General features: G+C 39.5%; 1 protein-coding gene across 2 annotated transcripts; it reads left to right on the forward strand.

Annotated features, from left to right (window-relative positions):
* The first annotated feature begins 1156 nt into the window (after window positions 1-1156).
* Window positions 1157-10721, forward strand: mtf2 (metal response element binding transcription factor 2). Of its 2 annotated transcripts, none has more exons than XM_029454065.1 (15): window positions 1157-1367; window positions 2217-2418; window positions 2780-2861; window positions 3614-3724; window positions 3916-4016; window positions 4236-4402; window positions 5282-5377; window positions 5803-5871; window positions 6169-6292; window positions 6654-6721; window positions 6867-7037; window positions 7250-7337; window positions 7512-7570; window positions 7897-7998; window positions 8239-10721. In XM_029454065.1, exons 1-15 carry the CDS (start codon window positions 1363-1365, stop codon window positions 8612-8614), a joined length of 1821 nt encoding a protein of 606 aa, XP_029309925.1. In that variant the 5' UTR covers window positions 1157-1362; the 3' UTR covers window positions 8615-10721. The 2 variants fall into 2 exon arrangements, with proteins under 2 accessions (XP_029309925.1, XP_029309924.1); XM_029454064.1 differs by lacking the exon at window positions 1157-1367 and adding an exon at window positions 1984-2132.
* The last annotated feature ends 221 nt before the right edge of the window (window positions 10722-10942 follow it).

The following is a 10942-nucleotide window of genomic DNA, read 5'->3' on the forward strand; positions in this document are numbered from 1 at the left end:
AAGTTGTGTTATCAAATATGTTTTGCGGCTCCAGACAAATCTTATTTGGTGGAAGAGAGGGCAAAATGGCTCTTTTTATAGTAAAGGATGCCGACCCCTGACCTATGGTGTGTCTCATACTTACTTCAGTAGCATTTACATAGTGGATGCTTTTAAAACAGGCCTAAAAACCCTGTCTACCTAATGTTTTTAATGTTTTTATTCTGATAGTTAAAATAGATAAATAAATAAATATATATATATACACATACACTTTGAGTTTTGTTTATTCAAATGAAAAGTGAACTTATAAATTAAATGTATTATTATTATTATTATTATTATTATTATTATTATTATTATTATTATTACTACATACACCAAACATTCCGTTGTTATAGTTTTGAAGGTTTTTACTGAGCGGTTTGTTTATATATATCAATTTAAAAATCATTGTTTACATATCTTTCTGATTTATGGAGTAATACTAGGGATATCCAACATTCACTCTGTAAAAACCTTTGACTCTAATATATCACAAAATAAAACAAGACTTTAGAACCTGATCCAATGTTCAGATTTCTGTTCCGGAAACGAATGCAAATTATTACATTAAATTATCACATATTTAATAAGTTAATGCATACTTTGCATATTCAAACATTATGTTTCATGAAATGTGCAATACAAAAAAAATTGTCTTAATGTAAGTATCAACTGGAGACGTTTCATAGCGATATCTATTAGTTTAATTGTTTACCCTATTAACCTGTTGTGTAGCTTAACTTCCGGCCATACCATCCAAAATAAAACCAAAGAGGCTCTATAACTATATTCTTCCTAAACCGTCAACACACAGGCGGTCAACGCTCCAGTATGTGGCAGCGCTAGCGAGTGGAAAGTGTTTATCAAACACCGCCTGGCTGTTCGCGTGAACGTTTACAGTAAACATATAATCTGCGAAAATACCTCACCCTTAATAAATTATTTTTATCCACACCTAAACAACTAATTCCGCATAAAAGATACAGTGTTCGACCGAAAACAAGTTTATCTTCTTTAAGGGGCGGATATGCCCTGCTTAGTAAATGGCCTGCCTACATTTTCAAATATTTGAAAAAAAGGTGAGCGTCGTAGCCTCAAGCAGAAGTCGTTTAAACGCTTCCCATAATGCACTCCCCGATCATCAGCGGGAAACCAAAATGGCGAACATGCTGGGGGAAAATGAACCGTTTGTTATCTTCTGAAGAAAGAACGACTCCCTCAAGTTTCCGCGATTTACTTTTCAGATAAATTCAACTACAGAAGAAGCGGGATAACCGCAGCCATTACTATTTTAGATACTTTGTTGTACCAGTCATTGGTAGAAGCAGAGGTGACCGAATGAGGTATTGTTGTCATCATGTTTTCCTCCAGTGTGTGTGGGGGGTGTGGGTCCGACGGTCAGCGACCTCTCCGGGGTTAACGTCGCCGCGCTGCATGTGGGTTATTCATGCTAGTCAGGCCTGGGTGCTCGCTGTTTCACTACGTTTCAGTATGCAACGTTATATTTCGAGCTGGCTCTTTATCCTGGCTACTGGCTAAAATAGACCATGTTCACTCATTATCCGAACAAAGGGAATCTCGGACTGACGGACAGTGGCTTAAGGGAAAGAGAAAAATGAAAACTACAATCTCTACCTTCATTTAATTTACTGTTTTGCAGCAGAAGATAAAAACTATCAAGTGTTAATTTGTATAAATACAACTAACAAATGTTGCTGACATTTAATTGTCAATTTATAAGAAAAGTTAGCTGCGAGTTGCGTTTACTTTAGTTTTTGACTTTTGCTAAAGAAATACGCAGCACTGTCCTGCAGCCATCTTACTGACTGGAGGTGGCTGATTTAAATTAGAACTGATTATGAGTATAATCACCTGTTGTATGTATCCACTGGAGGGGAAATGGCATGCATCTCAAATTCAGTCATTGTATGAAAAGCTTAACCCGTCTTGTACTTGTATTTTTACCCTGAATGAAGTTATAAGTGTTACATCTATAATTAATGCATACATAGTTATTGATTTGTTAAATTAAAAACCAAGCACATGGCCAGCAGCATATCGACTGGGAATTGCATAATGCAGAGATTGACATATCCACTGGAGAAACCGTAAAAAAAATATACGATTTGTTCATTCACCATTCCACAAAAGTGTCTCTCCTTATTTAACTGCTGCTCCCACATGTCTTTCAGAGACTCAGGGGTTGTGGATCACCTGTCTGTCCATCACAGAGCTGTCCCCCAGCGGCAGCAGCAGGCTGTGTCCTTGTCCCCCACCAGCCTTTCTGCTCAGGGAGAGTATGGAGAGGACGGCATGTCTGACAGGTTCACAGAGGGACAGGACGTCTTGGCCCGGTGGTCAGATGGCTTGTTCTACTTGGGGACAATCACCAAGGTTAGTGTGAAAGGATATTTTCCTTTTGGTACTAAAGTGAGCTTTTATATTACAGCAATATCACCCTAAGGAGGCCTTTAAGTGCACATATTTGACAGTTTTAAACAGTTTTATCCATTTAATTCCCCCTTATTTTACAACACCTCAGCTTGTAGCGTAGCTTAGCTTATACTTAGCAGTTGTGGTCATAGGATGCACAGACTCTACCTGGGAAAATCCTCTAAATTAGGCGGACGCAACACAAAACATTTGATCTCATCTTGCTGGACTAGTGTGAAGATGTGAGATACCGGGCAAAAAAAAAAGCTTTAAGAACTGTGGTGTTAAAGAAAACATAAATCTGTGTTTTCTTTTTCTTCAGATAAATCGGGACAAGCAGCGATGCTTTGTGGTTTTTGAGGATCGGTCAAAGTCTTGGGTTCTGTGGAAAGATATTCAGACAGGTAAAGTCCTTCAACTTTCTAGATTTACATTTGGATCTCACATATGAAAATGCAGTCTTTGATCATTTGCAGGTCATCTTAAAGATGTTGTGCTATTTTATTGCGTGGCAGAATCTCCACTTTAGATTCTGCTCGGTTTAATGGGTATTTTGCTGTCCACATCCCTGTCTGCCTTCTCCTGCCTTCTCCTGCCTTCCCTTGCCTTCCCTTGCCTTCCCCTGCCTTCCCTTGCCTTCCCCTGCCTTCTCCTACCTTCCCTGCCTTCCCCTGCCTTCCCTTGCCTTCCCCTGCCTTCTCCTACCTTCTCCTGCCTTCCCCTGCCTTCCCCTGTCATCAAATAAAAAATCTTTGTAGAGTCACAGCGTGGTCAGTGTTGACTGACGAGGCGATGGCTTTGGTGTCGCAGTGAAAAGCTAAAGTGCCTATTTAGTAATATTTGGGATTTTAAACCCATTGATATTGGGGAATGTGATAATATCAATGAGGCCTCTGTATACTTTTGTATGAAGCCGTGTGGAGGACGTATCGGTCAAAGCCTGAAGGCGGCGCAACAGCAGCAGGTGGGAAAGCTCGCCCTGCAGCGTCATCGAGTAATATCTTGTCATGTTAAATGTCCAGTGTAATCAGTACTCACAAGTTCATTAACCACCGGGAACATTTCCTCCCTGTGGCGTCCCTAACACTCCCTGAGGGGGGGGACACAAGTTACGCACTCAGAAACACTGTCACAACTAGCCTCTTGTCCATTTCAGGGGATGAAGACGATGCGGATGATGAGGAGGATGACATTGTGTGCTCAATATGTCAGGATGAAACTTCAGATGAACCCAATGAAATTGTCATTTGTGACAAGTGTGGTCAAGGTACTGTTTATTGTTTATGGTCTAACATTGAACAAAGCAGTGATTTTAGTTCTTTGATATCCTTTTATTACTTATCCATTCTTTTCTCCTCTACCTATTGAGCTCCAATCTCTGGCCATCAAGGATATCTGTACTCCAGAGAGTGATCCAGTAGATGTCAGCTGCATGTTAATGTGTTCATTGTCTTTTAGGCTACCATCAGCTGTGCCACTCCCCCATCATCGATGCCTCTGTCATTGACTCGGATGACAAGTGGCTCTGCTCCGAGTGTGAGCTCACGTCTTTACCTAAGGTACAGCTTTTGATTTTGAGTATAAATACATGAAATCTTTAGTTGAATTTATTATTCGTTTGCTATTTTTGTAAGACTAATTATTTGCTCTTTTTGAACTGTCAAATAAAATAAAGATCAAAGACTAGAGAATACAAGATAATCAATGGGGTAAATACTGTTTGTGTGTACATAGTTTTATGTCGGAGTAAACATGCTTTTTGTGTGTGGTGTTTACAGAGGGGGGGTGCACACATGAGGGCAGCGTCTGCTCCAGGTTTTCTGCAGCAGGAGCAGCATGTGGGGCTACACCTGTCCCTCCCGTACGCTCTGGAGGAGCTGGTTTGGGACCAGGGCCACAAGACTAACATCCAGCAGTGCTACTGCTACTGTGGAGATCCAGGAGAGTGAGTAACACGTTGCATACTTTAAAGAATCGCTCACATTCCAATGGTTATTAACTCTAGGATCGCCAGCCTTCCAACAGCCCCTACAGCCACCACAACATCTGACTCTCTGCCAGACCGTCATGTCATTGTTTTTGTTCACGAACACATAAATAATGCATTTGTTTGAAATAGAATGATCAGAAATGCACAAGATCATGGATCAGAATCTGCAACCTGTTTAATGTCCTGTGTTATTTACTGCTTCTGCAAGTCTCTCATCCAAATTGACCAATTTGCTTAACAATGCTAAAATACAACCACAGTAATGTATAACCCAATGAGGGGTACGATCGTATCCCTTTCAAATACTTTTGACTCCAGCTTTGATCTCTTTTTGTAAACTTTGTAAAATAAATCCAACTGAATGTTTTCTGTGATTATGTGTTGAAAATAATAATTGTTGTTGTAAGGCGTCCACTAGCACTTCCTGATGCTTTGGGTTGATTCTGTCGACCAATCAGAGGCTGTAATCCTGATTTATATACACCTATAGAACCACAGTTGTCAGAGGAATAAATGCTCAGAATTATTGTTTTTATTTAAGTAAAACATCAAAAACACACATTTAGATGAAGTCATGGGTAAGGTTGGGTATCGTTTGGATTTTAACGATTCCGTTTCTAGTACCTGGCATTTTGGATTTGGTTCTCACTTGGAACAGAGTTTTGGTTCCCGACCCTATAATGGGCAGAAAGGCTTGAAGTTTTTATTCAGACAGTTATTTTCATTATAAAAACCCAGACAGTCTTTTAGACAGTCTTGGTGGTCCTAGTGTTTTAAAAAAAGAAACGTATCCTGACACGGCTAACCTCTTTTTTTTCTTATCTTCCCTTGAAGTTGGTACCTGAAGATGCTGCAGTGTAACGGGTGTCAGCAGTGGTTCCATGATGCGTGTCTCCATTGCTTACAGATGCCTATGCTCTATGGAGATAGGTACAAATACCACCATGTTTATGTTTATGTTTATGTTTCATACTTGGGTGTAAATATACAGTGTGAAACTGCAGCGTCTCATTCATGCTACAATACCAGTTGTTACTGGAGAAACCAACCTTATTAAAGTTGCATGACTGCAAACAACCTTTTTGATTGTTTAAAAAAAAAATGGTTTTAGAGAATCTTTTTTTGTGTGTCCTAAATAAATAATAAATCAAATCAGTGGTGGAAATGATGCTCTACTTAGTGTTTTGGTGTTCTTCCCCTCCTTCTGTTTTCATATATCAGGAGGGCACGTCACGTATTATTGCTTGTATAACATTTACTTTTGGGAACCACAAAGCTCCGGGTCTTAATATGTCATGTGGTCACCAAATAACTTTGCAGCGTAATAAGCTTTGTTTTTGTGTTTGCAACTTTAGGTTTTATTTGTTTATTTGTTCCGTTTGCAATGGTGGACCAGAGTACCTCAGCCGTTTGCCTCTCAGATGGTAAGTGAATCTCAAGATGTTTGTTCAGCTTTGACACGGGTAGTCTTCCTTTTTAAACTTTGTTATTTGATCAAATAAAGCAGAATGTGATTCCCTTCGTCCTATAGTAGTGATGTTGGATACACTGCCCCCTCTTGCACCAAAGGCTAGACCTATAATTATGTTTTTGTGTGCTTTTACACCTTAGCTGTGCCACTTTATCACCTCATTTCCCAGGCACATTTGTTTTTATTTTCATGCTGTTCTTTTAGAACCAGACTAAGTAAAGAAAACACAGCTTTTACTAAAATGTTTCAGGGAGGATGTCACACACCTGAGCCTGTACAACTTGAGCGTGATCCACAAGAAGAAGTACTTTGACTCTGAGATGCACCTGATGAGTTACATCAATGATAACTGGGAGCAGCTGCAGCTGGGGGAGGTACTTACCACACTTATTGTAACGCAACAGTGGCCAATTACACACACACACATATTCTTTAATGGAAAGACCCATATTTTATTTGTGTAGCTTTAGTATATGTTTTTGATTTTGCCACCTGTTGCATGTTAGCGTTTCCATACTACCAGCTACTTAATGTACATCTTAAGTTGAGTGGAGACTAGACAGCCACATTGTTGGCTTGTCCTGGACTAGAGGGGTTATTATATTTAAATGATCCCTGGCTGCCAAATTTAGGTTTTGAAACTATATGCTGTTGATTTTCTGAAATATTTACCTACTTCTTTTTTTTTGCACACTGTCGTTCCTGTTTGGCGACCTCCCCTCCCCATGTCTGCAGCTCGCCAACACTCCCAGATCAGAGCGATATGAAAGTGTTCTGGAGGCATTAAACAACAACAGAAACATGTAAGTTAATATTTTACTGGTTAATCATTTATGTATGTTGGTGATGACCTGATGTGTGTTCAACCTCCATGTCTTTTTCTGAACTCCCATCTGTCCCACTCTCTCTTATAAGACTGACATTACCCCCTCTCCTTCTCTCTTCCAGGTTCATGTCTGGCAAGGAGGTAAAGAAAAAGAAGCACTTGTTTGGGCTGAGGATTCGTTTCCCTCCTGTTCCCCCCAACTCTGATGAGCCAGGCAGCAGAGTGATGGAGAGGGCTTCACATGAGATCACCATCAAGGGATGCAAGTCCACCAAGGCCCTATCTGGCATGAGGTAAGATGTGAAACATCTGAAGTGTTTTTAAATGTCGAGGTGGGACGTCGTCCCCATTTCATTTTGAGCTCTTGAATTTGAACTGCTTGTGTTACACTGATGGGATAAAATGAGGAAAAGATGCAGTGTCTGTAATTTGCACCTTGTAATTTGTTTCATAATGTGTAACCAGTGATTACCAGTTATTATTAATGTTACAACTGTTGTTCTAGAGCTTGCAGTACTTTAGCCAATGGCACAGAGAAAAAGAAGAAGAAGAGGAGAAAGGAAGGACCACAACGCAGTGAACTCTTACCCCAGGTGTGTAGTCATTTGTTTGAGAATCATATTGGGTGTGAGCTGGGTGTGTACACAGATGTTGAGAGTGGTGGATATTTTTGCATTACTCTGAAAAGGTCACACACAAACTGGATCTGTAGCTTCTTCTGACTGCTAAATTAAAAGCCACTGAGAAATTATATTTATTTTTGACAGGAAGTACAAAAGCCTCTACGACTCGAGCCCCACACATTGGATCACTTGACCTCTATCAAGTAAGTGAGCAATTGTGGTGCAGATAATTTATTCCTGTTTCACTGTGTAGTGGTGAACTCTTCACACTGTTCATTCTCAAATAATCCCATGGCAACTTCTTCAAAGTGCTTGTTTGGCCTAAAACTGAAAGAATTTTTAAAAGAAAAGTTCCATATCCGGTTGATTTTTCATTTGTGTTTGATTATTGACTAAAACAATGCATTTGAAGTTTTTCTCTCTAATAATTCAGCTCTGTTTACAGTAACTAACTCATTTCCAGCACCATTTCTTTTCTGTGTATATTTTTTACTTTTCTCTCTTCATTTAACCGTCCCCAAAATACTAGGAGTGAGCAGTCTCTGCCGTCTTCCAGAACCTCAGATGTGGAATCCATAGGAGCCCTGAGCACCACAGAAACTACCTCAACTAGCATTTCAAGACAGTCCAGGTAGACCTGCTATGCATCTGCAACATTTAACCCTTTCTCACTTCCCCTCAGCAAATGTAAACATAAACGTGCTTAACTAAGATTATGAACATTACCTGCTTAATGTCAGCACGATCACTGTTGTTGGCATGTATCGCTCCTTCTAGTCTTGTTTTTTGTAATTCTCCTCTGAATACTTTGCTTTTTGTTGTCTTAAAATCTGTTTTCTGACTTCCTATTTTCCTATCAAACACCCTCCAGCCTCTGTAGCTCTAGCAAGATGCGCTCGACCGCCTGCATCATGCCTGTTTCCGCCCCACCCTTAAAAAGGAAACGTGGGCGGCCACGACGAACCCTGCAGCCACCAAACTCAGAGATCCCCCCTCCGAGCCATGGAGACTCAAACCCCTCGCCTACGGAGATGTTGAGCCCACTGCCAGGGCTTCACTCCACGAACATAGTGCACGGCATGGACCCCAACAGTCAGCTCTCCCACCTCAAGAGCTCCATCAGCACCTATTTTGGAGCAGCAGGGCGGCTGGCTTGCGGGGAAAAGTACAAAGTCCTGGCACGACGGGTCACCCTTGACGGAAAGGTGCAGTACCTAGTGGAGTGGGAAGGAGTCACCGCCTCCTAGACTTCTCATTGTCATCATCACTTCTAACTTTTAACCAGCGCCTGCAGGAGGTTTATGGCTGTGCTAAGGACACGTGTACACAGCCAGCATTCAGAGCATTAATTGATATATTTTGTTTAGTTTAGAAAGAAGAACGTTTTGCCTGTTGAGTTTACTGCAAAGCCGGCTGGTTCAGTGCACAACATCCTCGAGTGTTTTGATGATTACAATTCAATGATCAAGTTGTCGTTATACCACACCATACGTGTGTTGTTGTTCTTTAACTCTTATTTGCTTTTGAATGTTTACAGCAACCCCCATCAGTTCAGGGGGAAATAATTGATCAGTGCACTGCACCTGTGGGCTTTCAGTGAATTGTTCATTGTTCTTCATTTTTAATCCAGTGATATGCTTTTCATTTCCATACCAGTTAAGTATCAACTGAACGTTTCTTGACAGAATGTAGTTGGTCAGGCATTTAATGGTAAATCTTGGAGGATAAGAAAGAGGGGACACTTTGTTCTAAGATTTTTCATTGTTTTCACTACTGCAATCAATGAACAATTGCATAAATGTGGTTAACATTTATTTTCTTATCTATTTGGTAAATAAATATGTGTCCCTTTTACAGCAGCGTCCCCTCCTCTAGTTGCAGCTACGAGTCCCTCTTGTTGCCTCGGGCAGACGTATCCTTCAGTTGTGTTTCAGAGGGTGCTCGTTAGTGAGCAGTTCAGGAGAAACAAGAGATGTGCTGCTCCAAATGTTTAATTTTATATAGAATTATACTACATTTATTATCTTTTCCACTTGTATTTTTGCATGTCTTTTTTTCTGTTCAGCATTTTCTTCTTTGAATTAGGGATTGCACATATCAAATTATATCTGTTAGACCGTCTTCTCATTTTGAACGGAATTTTAGTTTTTCAGCTCCTGCAATGCATCATTTTCACCCATAGAAAAGTTATTTAAAATCTTTTTTTATGTTGGTCAAATCTCCCAGTTTAAATTTAAATGTGAGATTCTGAAAAATAACATTTTCAAATGAAGTGTAATTGCAGTTTTATAAATGTTTAGAAGCCCAAATCCAAGCGGGTTTGGAGTAAATCCATTTTGTTTTCATAAGATTTCTTTGAAAAGCTGCGCCGCCTTAGTCTAAATGCATAACCTTTTATAACATTTAGATTTGAAATTTATTAATGTGAATGTTGACTGAAATATTTAAGAACCTAGTTAGTTTTTACTTTCTCCTTCGTTATTAAAATAAAGTTCTGCATAAGATGAATGTTGTTCTCATACGTAGGTTCAGAATGTTTTCTGCTCGTTTGTGCTGCCTATGCAAGTTAGTCCTGGATAAACGTATCGGACCATACAGCTTGACAAAGGGGAGCTTCAGCATTATTATTGTGATGACTTGACTCAGTCATTAAACTGTTTGTGTGACAGGTGCAAAAATACACTTGGATTTTTGTAATTTTTTTACAGTCCAGTTAATCTCTACGTCTACACACTCAGGATGCCCAAAAACGTCACTGTATTGCATAACCCTGCATTTGCAGCTTGACAGGAGGTTTAGATGTAAGTTTATTTACTCCGTGTTGTTTGTCAGTATTTTTATATCTGGTCCTCATTCGGTCACATTACTTTGGACCATATGTATGTAACTATTTTTTTTTTTATATGAGCAAAATAATTTGTCAATTTTTACTGTCAGAAAACAATCACTGGAAAACTAATATGCTGTATGTCATTGCATGAGGTAAATATTCAGTTAGTTCGGCTGTCTTTTTTGAGACGTTTCTATTTTTTGTTAAAATGGACAGAGCTTTTTGACATTGATAGGCTCTTTATTGTACAGATGTAGTCAGTGCATGTGAAGCTTCTCCTCTGTTCAGCCAGTGTCTCAGCCATAGACTGTGTAAAGAAGTTGTAATATATACGGTCTATGGTCTAAGCCTACATGTTGCTTCCACTGGCTTCCAGCAGGCTTCTGTAGCCAAAGAACAAACATGTAACGTCCGCTTTGTCTGTTGAGATTCTTCTTATTACATTTTTATACATGATTATATAGGTTGACGTGTTACTTCTGAACCTGTTTAGTTAAAGGATAAATAAAAGTTGATATTTTGAAGTGTTGTGTTACGTATTAGATGTTTAATTACTGCCTGTAGTTGATGTTCCAACAACTTGGATATCATAAACGATTGTTCTTTCCTAAATAAGCCCAAAGAGATATAAATCACTTTCTCAATCTTTTTGATACATTTGTTATATGCTGTCCTATGAACGATACATGGATATACAGTTTTTTAATTCCTGTCTATTAATAAATTATTTAACCCATGCTATTCC

This window comes from Cottoperca gobio, chromosome 17 (assembly GCF_900634415.1).
Source record: "Cottoperca gobio chromosome 17, fCotGob3.1, whole genome shotgun sequence".
NCBI lineage: Eukaryota > Metazoa > Chordata > Actinopteri > Perciformes > Bovichtidae > Cottoperca > Cottoperca gobio.

Excerpts from the sequence above, each read along its gene's own strand:
- mtf2 (XM_029454064.1), top strand. The coding sequence starts at position 2,068 with ATGGCCAGCAGCATATCGACTGGGAATTGCATAATGCAGAGATTGACA. Across the intron at positions 6,293-6,653 it reads AGCAGCTGCAGCTGGGGGAG|CTCGCCAACACTCCCAGATC; the intron begins GTACTTACCACA and ends CCATGTCTGCAG. Across the intron at positions 7,571-7,896 it reads GATCACTTGACCTCTATCAA|GAGTGAGCAGTCTCTGCCGT; the intron begins GTAAGTGAGCAA and ends CCAAAATACTAG.